General features: G+C 41.2%; 1 protein-coding gene across 3 annotated transcripts in view; it reads left to right on the forward strand.

The window, feature by feature from the left end:
• Positions 1-3874: 3874 nt before the first annotated feature.
• The window catches only part of LOC124134338 (small G protein signaling modulator 3-like), a 93417-nt gene continuing 72190 nt past the window's right edge, over positions 3875-25101 (forward strand). For all 3 annotated transcript variants that reach the window (XR_006861081.2, XM_046499102.2, XM_046499103.2), the window contains exons 1-9: positions 3875-4043; positions 8531-8712; positions 9968-10037; positions 12876-13006; positions 14480-14674; positions 15250-15384; positions 16058-16174; positions 19373-19451; positions 20793-20938. Coding sequence is in view for 2 of the 3 variants with exons in the window: in XM_046499102.2 (XP_046355058.1) it covers positions 3977-4043; positions 8531-8712; positions 9968-10037; positions 12876-13006; positions 14480-14674; positions 15250-15384; positions 16058-16174; positions 19373-19451; positions 20793-20938 (1122 nt within the window). In the remaining variant the exon portion in view is untranslated. The remainder of the gene's footprint in view (positions 4044-8530; positions 8713-9967; positions 10038-12875; positions 13007-14479; positions 14675-15249; positions 15385-16057; positions 16175-19372; positions 19452-20792; positions 20939-25101) is intronic.

Here is a 25101-nt window from a genome sequence, read left to right on the forward strand (position 1 = left end):
ATACATTTTATCTCATTATTACTTAATATTAGTTAATGTGGGTGACATTTACATAAATACCAAGTCAAACAAGAGATAAGTTTATGGTTTATCTCGGTGACTGAGTTGAGATTTTCAGTAGTTTGGTCATTTGATCGTCGCTCAAAGCAATAATAACATTCTTCAAGGAAAATATTAACTCAAAAAGGGATTTATTTTTTCAAGGAATACCCCGAGTGAGAAATGGCGTACCGTTGGAAGCGCTCGTTAAATCACCAGCATCCGTCGGTCAGGATGACGTCAAATGCCCCCGCGGATACCACAGCGGAAGGTTTTGCGTTGTCCGTGCCCAACTGGCAAATAGTAAGCCTAAGACAAAACCTATATTTTTATAATCCTATTTATATATACTAATTACTCCAACAAGCCATACTGTGTACTAAATGTAATCTTTATAACAAGAATAAGTTTGGTGGATAAAAGCACACACAAACTGAGCATGATGCACGTGGCGTGGACAGTTCTATGAGTGAGTGAATTGGGTTTAATGCCGCTTTTAACAGTATTCCAGTCATATCACAGGTGTGTCAGCTTAATGTGGGAGAAAAGCCCGAAGTGATGCAGGTCACAGACGTATACCACTTCGGTGAAACCCACGAGCACGGGTATAGTGCCATTATTGGGGCGAACCGGGATTCGAACCCACAATCATAGGTTTCTGGCGTGCCCAAGGGACGCCCCGTCAGTTCTATGATCAGTCTACACAACATGTTGCCCTGTTCATGTCTTGTCAACGGGATTTATGGCCCATGTCATATATGTCGATGCAATTAAAGTCCTTCCTTACAAAACAGGGGACCCGTGAAGATTCCGGGGTAGATAAGGTCTTCAGCAACCCATGCTTGCCGTAAAAGGCGACTATGCTTGTCGTAAAAGGCGACTAACGGGATCAGGTGGTCAGGCTCGCTGACTTGGTTGATGCATGTCATCAATCCCAATTGCGTGGATTGATGCTCATGATATTAATCACTGGATTGTCTGGTCCAGACACGATTATTTACAGACCGCCGTCATATAGCTGGAATAGTGTGGAGTGTGGCATTAAACAACAAACCAAACAAAACATAACAGGGAACTTATACAGCTTATAGCTTAACTTAGATTATACAATCTAATCAAGCTAGCGAATACACCGAAGCCCCGTTAATCTGGATCCCGTCAGTTCGGACACCTAACATTTCGAACGAATAATTTTGGGAACGTACTTCAATATCAAGGAACCTTACTGTGTATTTATGATTCGTCTATCCTGAAACCGGGACGATGTCGCTCAGAACGGCATCGTCCAGTTTAACGGTAACGGTGTTTCAAGGTACATAACTATTTTAATGGCCTCCTGTGAACATGAAGGGGCGGTCGGGTAGCCTAGTGGTTAAAGCGTTTACTCGTCACGCCGAAGACCCGGGTTCCAATCCCGACATGGGTACAATGCGTGAAGCCCATTTCTGGTGTCCCCCGCCGTGATATTGCTGGAATATTGCTAAAAGCGGCGTAAAACCATACTCACTCACTCACTCACTGTGAACATGAAAGTCCTGTGGGTGAGAGATACACTACCGGCCAGCGGAAAGTATACACTTGTTTCAAGGCGGACAACAGTCGTCGAAACCCTGCGAACTTATAATCATCAGTCCCGAAGACAACTATGATACCCATAACGAATACACCACCATCGAATAACCGTTCCTTGTGTGTATCATTTTGAGCCACCATCAAACATGGGTGTGTAGTTTCCTTTTCTTAGCAGATCATGTGGATGTGACTGATTCCAAGAAATCCATCCTTATTAATGACTCGCCAAAACGGCTGATGTAACATCATGTATTTGGATGACGATTTCTCTCATCTTGACTGCGTTGGTGTAGTGTATTGTATACAACATTGTATTTTTACGTGATGTAAAATTATAATGGTGTTTATCTGCTTCATTATACAACAGAAAAAAAAATTCATATATCATGCATATACACTTTATCGAAACAGTTTTCATTATCATATAGATAGGACGTATTGTTATAACCTTCTGTGCATATGCCATTGAAGTGTGACTATTCAGATCAATACACATACACAAACAAGAATATTCCCGTGTTACATTTATTCACCATCCACGTGAAAATGAACGCGAGAGTGAATAAAGCGAAGAGCTGATGAGATCAAAGCAGAACAAAATGCGCAATAAATGTCCGGAAACTAGCATACCCGGGATAGGGTGAATACTGTATGTTTGTCTCAAGCTACTATATAATGGGTATCGTATGGCCAAGATGGACGTCAAGTCGGGAAAGTAATTAGTGATCACTATCCGCTAAGGCTTTATTAGGCTGCATACAATCATTAAATGTTTCTCGGGCACATGTTTCTCAAAAGTGAGGAGGGTGGAAGAATTTTATTTATTTTCAATTGACAACAAAAGTGATGAAGGGGGAACGCTTTATAATTATTCCCCATCAAGAATACCAACCAACTCAATTGAGCATACGTTGTACTCGGCATTTGTTTCAATGTCAGTTGTCAAGCATTTATTTTGTGGATGACAGAGTCTGCTTCATATGACTCAAGAAGACCTGGCCGATTTAGTGTGCAATCAGTTCAATTTTGTTTTCCCCACTGCTTTCACAGTCAAGGCATTTGTTTAGACAGGTGTGATATAACTTTAATAATGTTGAACACACCGTTACGGTATGCTATTTCACTCAATGCACAGACGAGCATGAATGTGTGAGTGAGTGGGTGGGTGTCTGAGTGAGAAAGTGAGAAAGTATTGTCGCCTCCACCATTTTGCAAGGATATATTGGATAGAACATCCCTGTCTTATGTGTTTATTGTTTTAATATCAATAATAAATACATATCCAGTTTATGAATACTCACTGTGTTTTTGTGTGTTCTTCTCTAAAAGGCCTAGAAGGGCAGAATAAGATATTTTATCATAATATATTTAATAATACATATCCACAGAGGATTCTCAGGCATATACTTGCTGATTATCTTGCTATCACTGTCCACGTGTCGGCGGTATTACAATAGCTCTGGTCGATACTGGATAAAACATATAAACAGCAAATTAGCATTTCCATTTATTTCATAAATCTCTTGATATTAATATTGATTTCTCTTCGTTCATTGTGGTGTGGGGTGATTTATCTAGGATATTGTGCTGATAAGGAAATATCCTATCAACGTAAAATGAATATCGCTGTTCAAAACATAGGGTGTCGCGGTAAAGTTGTTACTATATAATTTACAGTCCAAAACAAAACACGTTTATACTATTTTTTACTCCCTTTGTCCTATATATAATCGACAGTAAGAAGAAAATAGTTCATGGCCTGCAAAAGGTTTAATAATCTAACATTGAAAGCAAAATGATAATTCACTGTGGGCGGTTGGCTCATAAATCATCTGTAATCACATGTATTCCTTTACTTTAGTCACAGCTTGGTTCGATAACAACCACAGGGTCAGTGGTAATAACAATGATATTTTTTTGTTACCAGTTATATATTTTCAGAGTCATGTATTTGTAAAATATATATTTGTGATGTGTCGGGTAACAAAAAGATCAATGTAGCACAGCTTTCAATATCAGTAATGAACGGTCCCTCTGACGTATGCCGATCCTGTAAAATGGTAAACAAAATAGTCCCCGAAAATAGTGAAATATATTTGGGATATGTATCAATAATGGTGATATATTTTTGAAGGACCCGAACGTAATATACATCAATTAACGAAGAGTGGCTAAATGCGCCATAACTGAAATGAACATGATTTTGTTTCATTGGGGTATAATTACACGCACTACTTTCTAAGTATATTCCTACGCACTGTCAACATAATTTGCATACGAGTCAATGGCGATTGATAAGTGTTCCCACGATGTAATAAGCAAATAATATGTCAGTGGCACATACTAAGGATTTAACATAGGAAAAATGGAATTAGCTAAAGCAGTTTTCGGGGATCGTTCACTCGACGGATACAGCAGCAAGTCAACAGCTGGTATGTCAAAATGTACTCCATGTTGAACGATGTAGGCTGATGTCGCGATCGTCGTGCCACATCGGCTTATGTGATTGATTGTCAACTTAATTCGTGAGAGTGTAAAACTGACTTCTGAGAGTGTTGCTTATACAATACCGTTCGTTACTGGCAGGTCTGTTATTTTATTTTATTTGCAGACGTATGAATATGTTGCAAATGCAAATGTTATTATTGTCCGTCGTTTGGTAATATTTGTGAAAATGTACAGGGGAGGTAACTCTAATCGATTTCAAGAATTATTATTGGAAGTGAGTATACAACTTGTACAAATCAAAATATTTATTTTGGCAGTATTTTACATTTCACTGATATCCCGATTCCAGGGCTACGTGTCAGTAATTTCAATAACAGTGACACTATTCTCTTTCTTGTCAGTAGTTGGGGTCCAGTTACACTAATTTCTTTGTGCAAACAGTGTACATGGTGTATGACATATGATTTTATGTTTATAATATACTCTTATTTCAAGTTAGCAACCCATATTTATGTCAAATCTACCCTTCATTAGACCTAATTTAAGAAATTTAATAATGATCAAGTTTTAATACTGTATGGAAATAGTACTATTGTAAACAACTTATGGCTAAAACGTTCCCGTGCAAAAACATCCCCTAGCAAAAACAACCATGTTGAATGTACATACCAGTATTCAAGTAATTGAAACATTACAGAATAATAGATGAACACCTTCATTGATTGATTTTCAGAAAAATAACATTTTGAACTCAGAAGTATCAATCTTTACTAGAAATGTGCCTGTATTCAGCAAATTAAGAGTTTACGCCATTGCCTGTCCAGGACATGTGAAAATGAAGTTTGTTTGGTCTAATCTATACCCTGTTGATAGTTGGGGAAACAATTTTTGTTCTGAAGCTGTGGAATTACTGATAGAATTTATGAAAATCCTATGGCATGTTTAAAGGATGACAAAACTTCAGGAAAGAAAAAGCTTCTTCTTTCGACTTTTAGAGTGGGTAATGAAAATTGTAATCGTACAGCGGCATTCAATTAATATATATCATACGCATTCACAGACCGCTGCGAATGGTATTTATTACCTTTCCCTCTATCCAAGATTATTACTACTAATAATACAGTAACCTGATTGAACAAGTTGCTGAAACCTGTTGAGGGATTTAACTTGTAGCATGTGTTTATCCAATTGTTAAGTACACACCTAATCTGTGAATTTAATACTGTTAGTTAGTCTATTTACTCAACATGCTAAACACAGACAAAACAACATGATAACATGTCTCAGGTTTCATGGCCTGGTGACTGCATAAACTGGACTTGTGATTTGCACAATTAATTCCAAATCAGGTGATTTGTCTCTTCTTCTGTCTTCTGAACAATCTTTTGCATGTTTAGTTGTGTATGTAATGTATAAGTTCATTTGTTTCTAATGTGTAATTTTTTATGGTAAATCTGAGTTATTTGACTGTTTAACATGTTTAAGGGAATCGTTTTTTGTTCTAATTGATCAAAGTTCAGCTATGTGTCAGTGGGGAATTAGCTCTTGGGGGAATAAAGGACAAAATCGACATCACTGTCCCGGAACGCTTTATGTACAACATGTAATCAATAAACAACAATTGCACAATGAGCGGAATACCTGCTCTGACAACACAAACACAGCAATGAGGGGACCTTCCAGCTCAAGCACGTGGTGAGCGGAGCTCCAGCTCAACCTCATGACATTTCCTACGAGCGGCACATCCTGCTCGAGGTCGTCCCTACACCAGCACTTGGAATACCAAGCTTGACTAACATCATGTAATGGTAACGAATATATAGTAATGAACAACAATGGACAGACAATGACGTTACTCTGGACATGGGACTTCTGGGGGTGATGAACTGACATTGCTCAGGGGATGAACAATTAACGCAAAAAATGTCATACTATAAATAACAGTAATTAACGGGAAGTGATATAGTGGCCCAGGTTGGCTGACAGTGGCAAAAACATTTGATCAGGGGACAATTTAGCAAGCATCCTTCTCCATGTTCTCAGTGTTAGACACTAACGGTTTTAGGGGTTATAGCTAAAACGGCACCTCAGCAAAACGTCTGCTGGTAAAAACGGCACCGGTTGGCGAAAACGGCACCTCGCCTCAAGTGGAAACAGCTACTATCATGAATTTTGCCTGGCGAAAATTAGCCCATGTGAATACATCAAATACCATGTAAAGAAACTATATAGAATACTACATAAATTGTTCTTATCGTCATTACAAATAGACGTGCCATTTTAGCCTGCACCCCAGTTTTAGTACACTAGTCCTTATGATGATAACATATAGCAAGACTCTTGAAAAGGGCAAATTTCTACTAGTCCTTGTGATATCTTCAGTATTGATGAATGATAATCCTATTTGTATGTGATTAGTATTTGATTAAAAGATTGAATAAATGAACAAATATTTGAGTGAAATATCTGACTTCTAACTTGAAAATCAATAACAAGCTAAAAGCTAAGAAAACTGATCTAACGAGTGCTAAATGTCGCATTTCTGTAGCAGCATTAACTGTCACATTCAGTGTCTGTCTGATAAACCATTGAATGATTTATCAACAGGAATTTATCTAGACCTTTGCAGAGGTATATGATCAGCCCATATAATGCTACAAATGTTTATAGAGGTGATTTATATTTCACTGATGAACATGTTGAACATAATGTTTGTATTCCCCCCAATTTTCCTGTCAAGAGAACTTAGTTTGAATCTGATATAAATCCCTGGTCAATGCAAGATAGACTTAAACCATGCAAGATTTTGTAAACAACTTTTTCGTTTTATTCTTTTGTATGATAAATGGTTAACATTAGGGCTTGGATGAGTCCAAATTTACGACCCAGGTACTCAACCCCCTATTATCCAACTCTACCTGGATACCCTATGTTGGTATCAAGAATTGTTTTACCCGTGCCCTGGCAAATGCTATTTACATACATGAAGAAAAAAATCAGAACATGCATATACCATGTATACTGAAGTCAACTGAAGTTATATCTTTACTGAAACATATACAAGTCAGAAACAAAGTGTGCACAGTCAGAAAGAAATCCAGTGTTAGAAACAAACAGTTTCAATGCACTAGTCCTTATAATGATAACATATATCAAACCCCTTAAAAATGGCAAATTTCTACTTGTCCTTATGACACCTTAACTATTGGGCAGTTGGTAAAGACTACAGGAGTAGTGCCAATGCAAACATAAGCAACTTTTATTGTTTTAAACAATATATCATGTGACTAACCTCGGGTCTCACTAGTCCTTTGGGTACTCGGGTTCTACTCAAGACCCACCTGACCCGAGTACTCAAGTTGCCCATCCCAGCCCTAGTTAGCATGTTGAAGTGACTATATATGTGAGGTATTTTGATTGTTCATCTTGCATGTCCATTGATCATGTTGACCATGCTTGTGGACAACAGAACTCAGCTGTATCTATCATCATGACAGTTTTATCATATTAATCATCATATTTTAACCTCGTAATCAGTGTTTAGACGTAAGAGAATTAGGTTTGTTTTGCTTTATTTTGGCCATGTTGGCATGGTCAGGCATTAGAGGGCAAATAAGAAGTTATAAATCAAATATCCACTTATCATGTTCATCATGTCAATCATGCTGACAGCATCTTTTAACATGTTTAAGTGTCTGTCTTTGTTGACATTTTAAGATTCGGGGTAGAATAGGTCTTCACCAACCCATACTTGCCGTAAACAACTGGTAAAAGGTGACTATGCATATCGTAAGAGGCGACTAAGGGGATCAGGCGGTCAGTCTTGCTGACTTGGTTGATGCATGTCATTGATCCCAATTGCGTGAATTGATGCTGATGATGTCAATCACTGGATTTTCTGGTCCAGACTCGAATATTAACAGACCGCCATCATATAGCTGGAATATTGCTGAGTTAACAGCAAACAAACAAACAGTGTTTTGTTAGCAAGGGTCAGGGGGAAAATTCATCCTTTTGTATTGTGATTGTGGAGTTCTTGAAGAGGTAATTGTATAAACTTGTTCTTGACCGCCTCCATGGTCTAGTGGTAGAGCGCCCTTAGAGCGGAAGGTCCAGAGTTTGATCCATGGCCACGCCATACCAAAAGACATTAAAACTAATAAAAGATGTTACTTGTTGTTGGCGCTCACCATTGGGGCCTAAAACAAGGGCTGGTTGGCGCAGAGTCAGTATACTGTGTCTGAGTGTGGTATCAATGTTAAACTGTGGTATGGTTTCTCAGTGGGCTAGCACTATAACATCAGCATTATTCCAGACTAGTACAGGCAGCCACACACACACACAAGTGCATGTATGTCCCTATACATGTATATAACTATAAGTGCAATAATCTTAAACGCGGTGTTAAACCCCATTTCACTTCACCATGTTCACCTTTATCTTGTTTTTATGAAATGTTCTTCTGTTTCAGTTGAAACACTATCCGAGGATGAAGAAGATATTGTCAGCGTATGTACCGGAGAAGGCATCAGCATCACTGCCACGCCCTCTTTCACCGGCAGTGGGGGGTTTATTCCCTCCCCTGGGGGACACTTCTCAGCACTGACACCTTCCATGTGGCCTCAAGACATCATTCTGAAGTTTGGCATTGCTGTAAGATTGTGTCATCATGATGTGTTTTCTATGTCAGCATGGTCAAGGACCTGTTAACTTTTATCCTTGATTTCAAATCTTTCAAGGCCTTAAACATGTTAAATTTGAATCTGCCTTGAAAAGGCATTACACATTGAGAATCTTTATTGGCATAAAGAAGTTGGATATAGATATTGGACAAATTTCATTGATCAAGATGTCATTGCAGCAATGTATATAGCTTAAATGTAGTTCCTTATCATGCTTATAGGTGACCTCATTTGCATATTTCGATGATTATGACACAAAGTTTATAGAATTCATCAATAACATCATTTTCCTGAGGCAAAGGAGTTAAACATGTTAACTGATTATCAAAGTCCAGTTTCCACCCTTGACGAACTAGGCTAGAATTATTGAGTTATATTTTGACCGGACTAATGAGTCTATGCATGGTCCACTAAAAATCATGTAACGAAATTGTCATCCGGTTCGTTAACTGCCATGCTGATTTCGGTCTATTGCAGGATTCACAAAGCATCGATCTATAAAGCCAACTCAGCTTCAACAGATATTTTCCCAACCTTTTCATGCTTTTGATCAAGGTGCTCACAATCTTGCCAGGGCAAAGAAGTTAACCGACTATTTGAGTCCAGTTTCCACCCTTGCTGAACTAGGCTGGAATTATAGAGTTATATTTTGGCTGAACAAATGATTGTATGCATAGTCCAGTCAAAATCGCTTTACGAAATCAACATCGGTTCTTAAACATGGATTTCATCTTGCAGATTTTGGTGTATGCAGGATTTGCAAAGAAAGTGTATTGTCAACTGGGCCTTGACAGATATTTTCTAAATTATTTCATGTTTTTAGTCAAGGTGCTCACATAATTTGATGCACTTCGTGGGGTAAGACCCGCTTGATTGCAATATAGATCTTGATCATTGATCAGATCGTCTTGACTGGGAGCCGCCATTTTGTTTGAAGTTTTATGAGAGGTGGAATCTGATTGGTCAATAGGGGGTGCATATAAGGGTCATAACTCATAATAGCCTCTACCGAGCCCAGAAATTCCAGCCTAGTTCGGCAAGTCACAGTCAGTTAGCTCCCTTGCCTTGGGAAGATGCAATAACACTATCCATCATATGATAAATATTTTATTCCTATGAACATGATGAATGTTTTGTGTCTCATTAGCATGATCAAAAGACATAACAAAAATTATACGGAACCCTGAATGAATGGTGATTGTATTTTAGTAATGTTGATATTTCAGCCAGAGGAAGACTCTACGGGACAGTTGGATTACCGCTATGATGAGTTTGGATTCAAAGTAGAAGAGGAAGGTATGATTTAGTTTTTGTTAAATTTTCCCACCACTTTTCCTTAACTCCTTTTTTGAATTCAAGGTACTGGTAACCTGGAATATGGGTTTCTGTGAAGTCAACAATCATTGTCTGAGATAATAAATTACCAGGATAATAAATTGTAGCCATATGGAGTATATCAATACCTCAATATAAATATGAGGATATTATATGAGTGTTCATGTCTCATGCTCTGTTTACGACTCTTGCTCGGGAAATACCGGAATTTAGACACAAGTGTCGTAAACATAGTATGACATGAACATGAATATAATGTTCTCTTTATTACTGAAGAAGATGTCTACATTCTGAGATGGATTTTAGTGTTTACTTATGAAGACCACAAATCACAATTTGTCGAATGACGTCAACAATCTTCAGCTATGACATCGTTTAAAGTGTGACGTCATTCCGACCTCACGTTGCAATAAGATTTGAATGACATCAATAATGCTGTCCGGATGACAGAAACAATACACTGCTCTCTCTTGATGTGATTGGGATTTTTAAAAAGTTCTTATTTTCCTAAATTCTGAGGTATTTAAAAATTTCAATAATGTTAAAATATCTATTGTAGCCTCTTCCCCGTCATGCTTTTTAATGGTCCATTTATTAGTGGTGTACAGGAGTTTGGAGTCAGTATGCTCTGTCTGAGTGGGATATTTATGTTGAACTGCGGCATGGTATCTCAGTGCACTAGCAGTATAAAATAGGCATTAGTCCAGACTATTACAAGCAGTCATACACACATAAGTGCACGCAAATCGCTATATAAGTTCAATAATCTTGGACGTGACGGTAAACCCCGTTTCACCTGACATCCCTTGCTACATGTTTTTAGATATTGAGCATACATAGTTATGACATTTGAATCATGTTATTTCACAAAGTGCATTGTGTCAGAAACTACTGAAGTTAGCTTATCTAAGAGATACTTATCAAGACTTGAGTATTTTTTCCAGAGAAGGGGCCTTTTGTGCGTATTAATTTCACATTTAATCATATTTTCTGATGACACAAAGCGACCCTCATGCCTATCTCTTCTTAAGGCTTTATAGGCCTCTCTTTTAATAGTCTATATTCTTAAGGCTTTATAGGCCTCTCTTTTAATAGTCTATATTCACTACTATATGAACAAAAAAAAATTAATGTGCCACATGGTGGGGGATAGTGATAATGATGTTTTGTTGTTAATTCCAATTTGGGACATTTTGCTTAAGTTTGCTCCAGTTTGGGGCCGAAAAGTGGCCTCTGAGCAGGTGCAGATAAAGCCCTGTCACTGGTGCAGATAAAGCCCTGGCACTGGTGCAGATGAAGCCCTGTCACTGGTGTAGATAAAGCCCTGTCACTGGTGTAGATAAAGCCCTGGCACTGGTGCAGATGAAGCCCTGTCACTGGTGTAGATAAAGCCCTGTACCTGGTGCAGATAAAGCCCTGTCACTGGTGCAGATAAAGCCCTGGCACTGGTGCAGATAAAGCCCTGGCACTGGTGCAGATAAAGCCCTGGCACTGGTGCAGATAAAGCCCTGGCACTGGTGCAGATAAAGCCCTGTCACTGGTGTAGATAAAGCCCTGTCACTGGTGTAGATAAAGCCCTGTCACTGGTGCAGATAAAGCCCTGGCACTGGTGCAGATAAAGCCCTGGCACTGGTGCAGATAAAGCCCTGTCACTGGTGTAGATAAAGCCCTGTCACTGATGTAGATAAAGCCTTGTCACTGGTGTAGATAAAGCCCTGTCACTGGTGTAGATAAAGCCCTGTCACTGGTTCAGATAAGGCCCTGTCACTGGTGTAGATAAAGCCCTGTCACTGGTGTAGATAAAGCCCTGTCACTGGTGTAGATAAGGCCCTGTCACTGGTGTAGATAAAGCCCTGTCACTGGTGCAGATAAGGCCCTGTCACTGGTGCAGATAAAGCCCTGTCACTGGTTCAGATAAGGCCCTGTCACTGGTGTAGATAAAGCCCTGTCACTGGTGTAGATAAGGCCCTGTCACTGGTGTAGATAAAGCCCTGTCACTGGTGCAGATAAGGCCCTGTCACTGGTGTAGATAAAGCCCTGTCACTGGTGCAGATAAAGCCCTGTCACTGGTGTAGATAAAGCCCTGTCACTGGTGCAGATAAAGCCCTGTCACTGGTTCAGATAAGGCCCTGTCACTGGTGTAGATAAAGCCCTGTCACTGGTGTAGATAAGGCCCTGTCACTGGTGTAGATAAAGCCCTGTCACTGGTGCAGATAAGGCCCTGTCACTGGTGTAGATAAAGCCCTGTCACTGGTGCAGATAAGGCCCTGTCACTGGTGTAGATAAAGCCCTGTCACTGGTGCAGATAAAGCCCTGTCACTGGTGCAGATAAAGCCCTGTCACTGGTGTAGATAAAGCCCTGTCACTGGTGTAGATAAAGCCCTGTCACTGGTGTAGATAAAGCCCTGTCACTGGTGTAGATAAAGCCCTGTCACTGGTGCAGATAAAGCCCTGTCACTGGTGTAGATAAAGCCCTGTCACTGGTGTAGATAAAGCCCTGTCACTGGTGTAGATAAAGCCCTGTCACTGGTGCAGATAAAGCCCTGTCACTGGTGCAGATAAAGCCCTGTCACTGGTGCAGATAAGGCCCTGTCACTGGTGCAGATAAAGCCCTGTCACTGGTGTAGATAAAGCCCTGTCACTGGTGTAGATAAAGCCCTGTCACTGGTGCAGATAAAGCCCTGTCACTGGTGCAGATAAGGCCCTGTCACTGGTGCAGATAAGGCCCTGTCACTGGTGTAGATAAAGCCCTGTCACTGGAGCATGAGTAACATGAGTACATCCTTGGTTCTGCTGCAGATGGTCCTGAGGAGAACTCCAGTAAGCTTCTTAGTACGCCATTCGTAGAGGACCCTCAACATCGACTTAAGTGGACAGCGTACCTCGAGTTCACGCACAACAACGAAGTCGGAGACCTCACGTGGGACAAGGTACAAACAAGTTCATATTCCTTGTAAGACACTATTCATTTGGAGTATATACCATTGTTCTATGAGTCAACTGTTGTCATGAACTACAGATGACATCAGATGACTTTCTACAATAGTTCATAAATCCTGGTTCACCCTGATTATGTTTATAGGTTTGTCAGCCTGTGTTCGTGGGTTTCACCAAAGTGGTAAACGTCTGTGAGTGAGACATTCCCACATCAAGCTGACACGTTGTGATATAACTGGAGTACTGTTAAAATGCAGCATTAAGCCTCAGAACTCATTCGCTTATTTGATATCAGGATGGTTTCTGGTGGCTTAAAGCACATGGTAAAGAGCAGTAAACAGGAGAGTATCAGAAGAAATATCAAAAGGTTTATCAAGCTTTTGCAAACCTTTTTAACCATTGTTATAATCAGAGAAAATTCAGATTGTGTTAGTAAATGTTATCAATGAAAAGATTATGCAGTGTTTGAAATTAAGAATGAATTTCAAGTATGTTGAATTATGTTAAATGTTTCCTTGATTGAAATATTATTGCTGGAATTATATCCATGATTGGCTGTACTCCAAATTAATCCTGAATGTATTGGGGTCCTTGTCATAACCCCAATGTTAAAAGTTTATGAGGGTCCCTAGGTTCAAATACTGTAGGAAGAAAGTTCAAGGATTCTACTTTGTGTTTAACCCTGCTCTGATTTTTCTGGTTTTCTTCATAACACTAAATAACAAAAGTGTTTTTATGCCACATGTGTACTACTCATACCAAGAACACCCACATTTGGAAGGCTGTGAGTTGCAAATACCCACACAGCCATGACAGATTAACTAGTCATTATAAAAAAAGTGTACGGTATGTCCTTTAATAAATGTTCAACTTCTTTGAGATGCATGTGAGGGATGCATAATGAAGCTTCTACTTCTAGCATGATTAGGTAACATACTGATTGTGTATTGCGACGAGGGATGCAAACTTAAACCAAAACAATTTACTACTCCAAATACATGAATAAAATGTAACATATCAGGGACACAGCCCAGAAATTGAAAAAGGCCTGACAATCTACTAGCCCTTCGAGATTAGCATTTATATGGTCCCATAAGTTTTGACAATGACCCCATGTATTTATGCACATATCCTGTTCCCACTTCTTCAGTTTCTGGGGCACAACATTGCTAGTTGAATTTCAAACATTTTTGGGGTGTTGCTATATGTTATCACTTGTTGGTAGATATTCTATGTCAATTACCATCCCTGTAAGAACCCTTGGATATTGAAAGGTAAGTGTAGTGATTGAATATAATAATTATAATTTCCATGGCCTTGAATATGGGGGGGGGGGTGGGGGGGGGGGGGGGGGGGGGGAGGAGACTTTGGAAAGTCCTGAACTTTGTGATGTAATTCTGTATGGACACTGTCTTTAGCTTTATTGTGTAATGGTGCTATATTCCATGCCTATTTATCAGGCTCAGGTGGAGTCACAGCTGCCGAGATCAGAGAAACTAAAGGGCATGGTGCGGCAAGGCATCCCCCACTCTCTGCGGCCACAGATCTGGATGAGGATGTCAGGTGCCCTGGAGAAAAAGCTGAAGTCAGAACTTACCTACAAAGATGTAGTTAAAGCCAGTGCCAATGATCATCTGATGACATCAAAACAAATTGAAAAAGTGAGCAATATCAAGATCTTTTTTTATACATTTACAACAATAGACATAATTGTGAATTTGTCATGATTGATCATCATGAATAGGCAGTGATAGTTGCATTTTAAATGTGATGATTTTTTGTTTATAATGACCTGATCTGTGGATCTTTAACCACAAACTTTCAGAAGTTCGGAATCAAATTATCTTTTCTTTTTTCTCTCCTCCCCCCCCCCCCCCCCCCCCCCCCCCCCAGTGCCGAGTTTAACTAATTTCAGTAATGCATTATGACTTCAGTGTGAAGGGTGAAGGGAAGTAACTCTAAGACTTTTCCCTACAAACCCTTTTTAAATCACTATTCATGCTACTTTTAAGGTATCACTTATCATGCTTATAAGATCTGTGTTATTCATTTCATCTTTATTTCTATTTTGACCACCGAATACGATGTTTGTGGAACAAAACATCTTAAGAAAAGTAATAATCATTGTAAAAAGAAGAAGGCCAATTTTAACTTGTTGAATGAAAACTCAACAAATAGCAATAGATGGTTACTTGCTGTCTCAAGATATCTACAGTTGGATAATTCCTCTATTTAGGATCTACTTCGAACAATGCCAAGCAACACATGTTTCTGCAACATCAACAGTACCGGTGTACCTCGACTCCGTCGTATCCTGCGAGGCCTGGCGTGGTTGTACCCAGACATCGGATACTGTCAGGGGACAGGCGTGGTGGGTGCATTGTATTGTCTTACTGGTATATATATCATGCTATATCTCATTGCTAAACTGGCTTCATGCATTGTTTTTTGAAACACAAGTGGGTGTGACATCATGACATCACATCACGCTACTGCTGACCCTGTTTGCAGTTGAGTTGCTATACGGAGAGTCTGGTGGCAGGCACAACATAGATATAAATGTTACACAAACTGTTTTCACCAAAACTAACTTGTGACCTTGTTGTGATAAATTTATACATGTGTCTCTATAGCAGGCTGTACATTATTTTTCAAGCTTAAAGTTTATAAACATCCCTTGACCTCTGTTGTGGTGTACTGGACCATTCAAATCCTGTACAATCTGCTAGAGACATGTGTAAGTCATAGATTGTCTTCACTGTTTAGTAGGCACAGGTGTCTCTGTTATTTAAGGTGCCTTGATTTGCTGTGCTTATTTACGTACCTTAGTGTTGCCAGAAATCTCTGATGTTGTGTTCGAATCTTACATTCGCCCTGAATGTGTTTCTAGGATTTGGTGCATTGTACTGGTGGTCATGGGTGGTAAAGTTTTAAACATCACTTTTGGCCCTCCTCCCACATCCAAGCGATGTTGGGCCAAACTAACTCACTCACTGCAGAGTTTATGCCAGTAGAGATTCCCAGGATAAATGTTTGTGTTGCAGATTGCTGCCTCCCTGCTGCTGTTCATGGAAGAGGAGGACACATTCTGGATGATGTGTGCCATCATAGAGGACCTGCTGCCGGCATCCTACTACTCCAGCACCCTTATAGGCATACAGGTCAGTCAGCCTCTACACACCATATAGGCATACAGGTCAGTCAGCCTCTACACACCATATAGGCATACAGGTCAGTCAGCCTCTACACACCATATAGGCATACAGGTCAGTCAGCCTCTACACACCATATAGGCATACAGGTCAGTCAGCCTCTACACACCATATAGGCATACAGGTCAGTCAGCCTCTACACACCATATAGGCATACAGGTCAGTCAGCCTCTACACACCATATAGGCATACAGGTCAGTCAGCCTCTACACACTAAATAGGCATACAGGTCAGTCAGCCTCTACACACCATATAGGCATACAGGTCAGTCAGCCTCTACACACTAGATAGGCATACAGGTCAGTCAGCCTCTACACACCATATAGGCATACAGGTCAGTCAGCCTCTACACACCATATAGGCATACAGGTCAGTCAGCCTCTAAACACTAAATAGGCATACAGGTCAGTCAGCCTCTACACACTAAATAGGCATGCAGGTCGGTTAGTCTCTATACACAAGATGGTATACAGGTCAGTCAGTCCTACACACTAGATAGGCATATAGGTCAGTCAGCCTCTACACACTAGATAGGCATACAGGTCAGTCAGCCTCTAAACACTTAATAGGCATACAGGTCAGTCAGCCTCTAAACACTTAATAGGCATACAGGTCAGTCAGCCTCTAAACACTTAATAGGCATACAGGTCAGTCAGCCTCTACACACTAAATAGGCATGCAGGTCGGTTAGTCTCTATACACAAGATGGTATACAGGTCAGTCAGTCCTACACACTAGATAGGCATACAGGTCAGTCAGCCTCAACACAAAAGATAGGCATACAGGTCAGTTAGTCTCTACACATTAGATAGGCATAGAGGTCAGTCAGTCACTACACACTACATAGGCATACAGGTCAGTCGGCCCCTACACACTAGATAGGCATACAGGTCAGTCAGTCACTACACACTACATAGGCATACAGGTCAGTCAGTCCCTAAACACTAGATAGGCAAACAGGTCAGTCAGCCCCAACACACTAGATAGGCAAACAGGTCAGTCAGTCACTACACACTAGATAGGCATACAGGTCAGTCAGTCACTACACACTACATAGGCATACAGGTCAGTCAGTCCCTACACATTAGATAGGCAAACAGGTCAGTCAGTCACTACACACCAGATAGGCATACAGGTCAGTCAGCCTCTACACACTAGATAGGCATACAGGTCTGTCAGTCCCTACATACTTGATAGGCAAACAGGTCAGTCAGTCCCTAAACACTAGATAGGCAAACAGGTCAGTCAGTCACTACACACCAGATAGGCATACAGGTCAGTCAGCCTCTACACACTAGATAGGCATACAGGTCAGTCAGTCACTACACACTACATAGGCATACAGGTCAGTCAGTCACTACACAATACATAGGCATACAGGTCAGTCAGTCACTACACAATACATAGGCATACAGGTCAGTCAGTCCCTACACACTAGATAGGCATACAGGTCAGTCAGCCCCAAACCAAAAGATAGGCAAACAGGTCAGTCAGTCACTACACACCACATAGGCATACAGGTCAGTCAGCTCCTACACACTAGATAGGCATACAGGTCTGTCAGCTCCTACACACTAGATACTAGATAGGCATACAGGTCAGTCAGCTCCTACACACCAGATTGGCATACAGGTCAGTCAGCCCCGACACACTTGATAGGCATACAGGTCAGTCAGCCCCAACACACTAGATAGGCAAACAGGTCAGTCAGTCACTACACACCACATAGGCATACAGGTCAGTCAGCTCCTACACACCAGATAGGCATACAGGTCAGTCAGCCCCGACACACTTGATAGGTATACAGGTCAGTCAGCCTCTACACACTAGATGGTATACAGGTCATTCAGCCTCTACACACTAGATAGGCATACAGGTCAGTCACTCACACTAGATAGCCCCGACACACTTGATAGGTATACAGGTCAGTCAGCCTCTACACACTAGATGGTATACAGGTCATTCAGTCCCTACACACTGGAAAGGCATACAGGTCAGTCAGTCCCTACACACTATATAGGTTTACAGGTCAGTGAGACTCTTTTTGAAAGCAAGGTTAACATATGATATACAACTGTAGCTTGTCATTTTATGAGATATATTCCTTCATTAAAGTGAATGAACAGAAGACCTACCAATGCTTATTTAGTTGATTTGAGTTAATTAATGAAAGTCACTCAGTCACTACACAATACATAGGCATACAGGTCAGTCAGTCCCTACACACTAGATAGGCATACAGGTCAGTCAGCCCCAAACCAAAAGATAGGCAAACAGGTCAGTCAGTCACTACACACCACATAGGCATACAGGTCAGTCAGCTCCTACACACTAGATAGGCATACAGGTCTGTCAGCTCCTACACACTAGATACTAGATAGGCATACAGGTCAGTCTGCTCCTACACACCAGATTGGCATACAGGTCAGTCAGCCCCGACACAGTTGATAGGCATACAGGTCAGTCAGTCCCTACACACTATATAGGTTTACAGGTCAGTGAGACTCTTTTTGAAAGCAAGGTTAACATATGATATACAACTGTAGCTTGTCATTTTATGAGATATATTCCTTCATTAAAGTGAATGAACAGAAGACCTACCAATGCTTATTTAGTTGATTTGAGTTAATTAATGAAAGATGTTCTTGAGATCTCTTGTTACTGTCATCAGCATGATAAACATTTGATAAGATTTTACATGTTACCTTGGTTACCCTAAAGAGTACTTGTACCGTTTCATATGTAGATTAATGCAAACTTTGGGGAATATCAAAAACCCTATTCACTTTCTCCATGGTTTTATAATTACTATTATGTTGCCATAGTGCAATAATTTCTACAAGCCGGACAAGCTTATGGATTACATCAACATGATCAATACATCTGTCCCTGGTTTTGTGATCTATAAATGACATAATATTCGATAAAGTAAAAACAAGAAATAGTGAAAACGAACCCTAATCATTGTCAGAAAATAATTTTCCATTCGTATAATCCATTTGAGAACAAAATATGTTTACATTTTTGTGGTCGTTGATGGCACAGGTACTACAGAAATGTACCACTGGTATCATGTTATATTTGATCGTTGGCCTATTGAAATTATTACTATGGTACTAACACTGTGATGTTGGGTTTGATCCACAGGCTGACCAGCGGGTGTTGAGACAGCTGCTCATAAGCTACCTGCCGGACGTTGACCTTGTCTTGAAGGAACACGACATAGGTAAGATGTTCAATATGGTGAATTGTTGTAGATACAGTCTTGGAGTTATTGTGTGGCACGGTAATATTGTATGCTTCTTAGGAAGTGAATTGTGTCCTGTATTCCATGAATGCTATTCAACTCCTAGGCTTCTATCAGCACAGTGCGGCATGGGTGGCCAAGTCGCCTAAGGCCTCGTAAGTCACTGTGCAGAATTTCGTCCCTTGGGCATGCCAGAAACCTATTATCGTGGGTTCGAATCCCTGTTCACCCTGTTTATGTTTCTTGGTTCGTCAGCGCCCTAACCGTGCTTGTGGGTTTCACCAAAGTGGCAAACGTCAGAGACCAGCACCACTTCAGGCTTACTTCCCACATTAAGATGTCATGCCATGATATAACTGGAATACTGTTCAAAGTGGCATTAATCCCAACTCACTAACCTATCGGAACAATTATCTGTCAGTGTTACGTATTGGATGTGTTGTTGTATTGAAAAAGAGAACCTAACATTAGAAAGGTTTGGGAATAGCAATTGAATAAGGCTTGTACTGTGTCAGTAACCAGAAACACTTGCTTTGTACTGAATAGAGCTATCAAATACAAAACAATTTGATGGAATACAGTCATTATATTTTACTGTAATGGTACCCTGTCATCCATCATGTCCATAGTTGAATAAGCATGAAACAGGGTTAGAACTTAACACAAGCCTGCTGGCCCGAGGCTAGAACAAATTCATTCAAGCTGGTGTAAATTTCCCTGTTTCCCCATTGTTTTAACATTACAAGGGCATTATATCTTTACCCGGGCTAACAAAGCTTTTGAGGTTAGCTCTGACCCTGAGAAAATATTGATTCAGGGAAGCATCTTTATTATATTGGCTTACTATTTACAAAGCAGTGTCCCATTTTCAAAATAACCACATCAATGACCTGAAGCAAATGACTGACAAAAACAAAAATACACTAACAGATAAATAATACCTTGCATGTGAGCATCAACTACAATCAATTAGTAAAGAGGGAGGTACCAGGATTTGTTCTGGTACTTTTTGTTCTGCTTAGAAACACTAACAATTAGTCTCGCTAGATACTAACCAGCTAACCAAGTGTGCTGCACAGGTGGCCTTATCCTCTATGGCACTGCAGGTTGCTGTGCAGAGTTGTGTCCCTTGAATGATTGTGGACTTGAATCAAAGATTCACCATGATTGTGATCCTTTGTTTGATCAGTGACTCTCATAACTGTTTCAACTTGCTGGATAGCTGGTTGGCCCAGCACAATGCTTCTTTGAACATCCCTTGCTACTAACTGGATGCTCCCTTCCTGCTGCTGCTGCTGCATGCTGTCCTGTTTGTTTCAGAGCTGTCCCTCATCAGCCTGCACTGGTTCCTCACCCTGTTTGCCAGTGTTGTGCACATGAAGGTGCTGCTCAGTCTGTGGGACTTGTTCTTTTATGAGGGGTCAGTGGTACTCTTCCAAATTACCATGGGCATGCTCAAACTGAAGGTGGGTCAACTTGCTTGCTCGCTTGTGCTTGTAATTAACATGTTTAATAGTGGAATGAATCTATTAATGCATATTAAAATTAATGGTGTGGTTCAGATTAAATTCAATTTAATTTAAAAATTGGGAAGGTTCTTGTAAAGTTTTGTTAAATTGCTTGTCACAAACACTGCCACTATTTCGGAGAACTACTGTAAAGTTAGCACTGTTTGGTATATGTATTCATGCGTGCTCTGTGATTTGTGAAGAAGACTGTATATCACTGAAAGCAATGTTTTGGTTGGCACATTAAATTAGGTTTGGTCAGGTATTCTCTCCATCAACCACAGAAATTCCAGATTAGAAGAGCTACCGACTCTTATTACAAGAGTTGCTGTTGTTGAATGAAGCAGTCAGCAAAAGTCCAGGGCCCCGTTCCACAAAGAAGTCATGGCACTAAGGCTTTACTCCCATACTTTAACACAGACTTATGTCGTAGTGCAATGAACGCCTTGTGAAACATGGCCCAGCTTTGCTTATTTTGTTGCAGCAGCAGCCTGTAAAATTCAGAGTCAAAGTGAAAATAGTAATGTCCATCTTCCCAAGGCAAGGGAGTTTACTGACTGTAAAAGTCCAGTTTTCCACCCTTTGACTGACAATCGACCGAAATCTGCATGGCAGTTGGCGATCTGGATGTCAATTTCGTTATGTGATTTAAGTTGGACTATGCATAGACTTGTTAGTCCAGCCAAAATATAACTCCATAATCCCAGCCTAGTTCGGCAAGGGTGGAAACTGGACTTTTAGAGATAGGTCACTCCCTTGCCTCAAGAAGATGGTGATTGACATCATGAGCATCAATCTACACAATTGAGATATGATAACATGCATCAACCAAGTCAAAGAGTTTGCCCATCCGAACCCATTAGTCACCTCTTACTACAAGCATGGTTTGCTCAAGACTCGGATCTTCATAGGGGCCCATGATGTGATAATGGATATTAACAGTTTTATTGCATGAAAGCATTTATTGTTCTCACAAACATCCCCTGCTTGACATGAGATCTTACTTCAGGATATTCAAGATTAGGCCTATTCATCTAAGATAGGTCAGGTCCACCGACAAAGATTGTAAAGGTCCAAATTTGTTTTTGTTTTTTATTATTATTTTAATTAAAAAGTATAGAGCAACAAATTTACATGGGTTGGTAGGGACCCACATAAGGTTCCAAGTGTTGTTAGATGAGTTAGCACAATCTTTTGTATGTATTCCCCACATCTGCTGTTACTATGGTTGTTGTAGTGGACATTTTCACTTCCTGTATAAGAAGTGTTTCAACTTTATTTTAAAGGCGAATGAACATGATTGCCAAGAACAAAGAGGCTGTCGTAATGGGTTGACAATAGCTGTAACTGCTTTTGTCACCCAATTTGACGCTTTAGTTCATGAAAACATTGAGTGTAACACTAAATCAAAGTGTTTAATTTTTTAACTTATCCTCCATTACTACCTTAATGCATTTACTGCTGTTTTTCTGACTAGGAAGGCTGAGCTGTAAGAGGTCCTGGCTGCAGAAGTTGTTGTTCCAACAAGTTGTGTGGCATATACCCTCCCACAGCTACCACGTGAGGGGTTCCATCGTCGTGGTGCGATCTTTGCAGCTCTCTCTCCCCTCGTGACTTCACAAATACCTTAGTGTCTTGAGGAAATGACACACCCAACGTGCCTGCCGATATCCCCAGATGTCCGAGGACAGGGAAACTTCTCTGACTAAGGAGGTCCCTGTTAATGTCTTCACTGAGGTGTTATTGTCCCATACCACGCTGCAGTCTTCATTACTTGAGCAGTGCCTCTCCTCCTGCTGTCTTCTACAGCGTTCACGCCTGCACTTATGTCAGCACTTATTGTCAAAGGCGCCAGCACGCCCAGCGCTGCCGCCTCTCATGCCTCCAAGTTTTGGCTCCTTACCTGCATCATATCTGGATCACGTTTGGGTTCACTGGATGCAATCTATGTCCCTGTCATCCAGGGCTCAGATGACTCCTCTGACTCCTTCGATGCCTGCGGCACCCCTGGTCTTCACTGTTCCCATTCCAGCGCTTCAGGCCACCGTGACGCCCGCTGTTACACTGGCGCCTTAGGAGCCTCCGGGTTTTCAACCATTATATAGCTTACCACCCACGTCCTCGGCTCCCGCTCTTGTGCTGGTGGCACCTCTTGTGCATCATATCAATATATCTTTGTTTCCTTTTCTACGACTACCTCATGTCCGTCCTTGGCTCCTTTAGAGGACACTACAACCCCTCACACGACCTCACACACATGCCTCTAACTCTCCCGCGTCTTCACGCTGCACTCCAGGTCTTCTTGCTCTAGACGGTCCTGTAGTCATTCCCTGCTTCGCCCGCATTACAACTATCCTTAGGACTCTTTCCTGAGCTCCGTAGGTATGTTCTGTGGCTTAACCAAGTATCAGATTGGATGGTGCACAGGTTAGCTTCAGTCGCTGCTGCCTCCCTGGGACTGGTTGTTGATAAAATGGACACAATTTTGTCCTCTCCAACAATCATCCTGCCGGTTCGCATGCTGACTGATTTGATATTGGCTTTGGATGACAATTTCTCGAAGCTGTCCCTTACTCTGGCATTTAATTCACCTCGTTACCAGAAAGTGGATTTTCCCATGCATGTCTTCGAAACTACAGATAATGCTCACTCTCTCAACGATGATTTACATCCTATGACTGGTTCCTCCACAATTTCATTAATGTCAAATCAACCATCTACGTAATCATCTCCGGGTGGCCTTGGCGGAGATCACTACCACCAGGCTGCTCGGTTATCTCGCATTAACAAATTGGGATTAAAGAAGCAAGAGGCAACTCCTAATTCAGCCTTGGGGTGCATCTTTGTTCTTCAATGGTGACATCTCATCATGGACCTGTTTTGCACAGACCAGGATCTCTTTCTAGTACCCAGCGACAGGTAACACAAGATGCAGCACCACCTCATGCCTGCCTTTCACCAAGCTTGTACACTTTGTCAGTGGCAGGTATTAATGGGTCTCCTCACATCAGCTCAAGATCTGAGATCCAAAGGCCGACTCTAACTTCGTCCGCTACAACAGTTTCTGGCTCCATTTATTCGTTGACAGAATCCTATGGCCTTAATCATGCTCCCGATTCTTCCCCGCCTGAATCTTTGTTGGTAGTCAATGCCAAAAACACAGTTGAAGAAATATCATGACAGGGCTGGGGGGCACATCTGGAGGACCACACTGCCTCTGATCAGCACCACTGGCACATCAACAATCTGGAACTCGAAGCACTCATCCTGGCCATGTATCATTGGCGGTCCTGTCTTCAGTGTACAGTTCTGCCATATCCACAGACTACATTATGGTCATCTGGTGCCTTCGCAATCAGGGGACTCCTCATTTGTCATCCCTACTGCCACAGACCTTCCGGTTCTTTCAGTTAGTGGATCGACTTCATCTGAAGTTCATTGTCCTGCACATCGTTGTAGCAACACCCTGGTGGATGCACTCTCCAGACTGGATCCACGGAGTGGATGCTCCAGCCCAATGCCTTCACTCTGGTTTGCCAGCAGCTCAGCCACTCATTGACCTACTTGCCACCAGCCAAAATTATCAGCTTCAGGCCTACATCTCAGGGTTTGAAACTAACAGTTTTAGTCCACTAGTCCTTATAATGATAACATATAGCAAAACCCTTAAAAACGGCAAATTTCATTGGGCAGTATAGCAAAGACTACAGGACTAGTGCCAATTTCTAACGCTGACATCTCCCTGGTCCCATACCCTCTGTATGCTCTGCGCACCATTATCTTGCAGGCTTACGACCTTGCCGGTATGGACCCGCCCATTGCCAAAATCCCCATGAGATTTGACCTGTAGCTTCGACCATGGCTCTCCACAGCAATTCTTCCTTCAAGTCCACCATGGAGGGTTGTTTTTGGCGCTCGGATACTGTATTCTCTGGTCATTATCTTCGAGGCGTGGCTCTTGAGGTTGTGCAAGGTGTCCATAGTTTTGGTCCCCAGGTGGTGGAGCAGCAGGTCACAAACCCCAGACGGTCTTGACGTTTACACCTCCGAGCTGACCCTGCGACCTCTCTGGTAGAAATTACCCGAGACGAGAGGGTTTCATTCTTCTGTTCATTCTATCT

This window comes from Haliotis rufescens, unplaced genomic scaffold (genome assembly GCF_023055435.1).
Source record: "Haliotis rufescens isolate VD_foot unplaced genomic scaffold, xgHalRufe1.0.p SCAF_11, whole genome shotgun sequence".
NCBI classification, from domain to species: domain Eukaryota; kingdom Metazoa; phylum Mollusca; class Gastropoda; order Lepetellida; family Haliotidae; genus Haliotis; species Haliotis rufescens.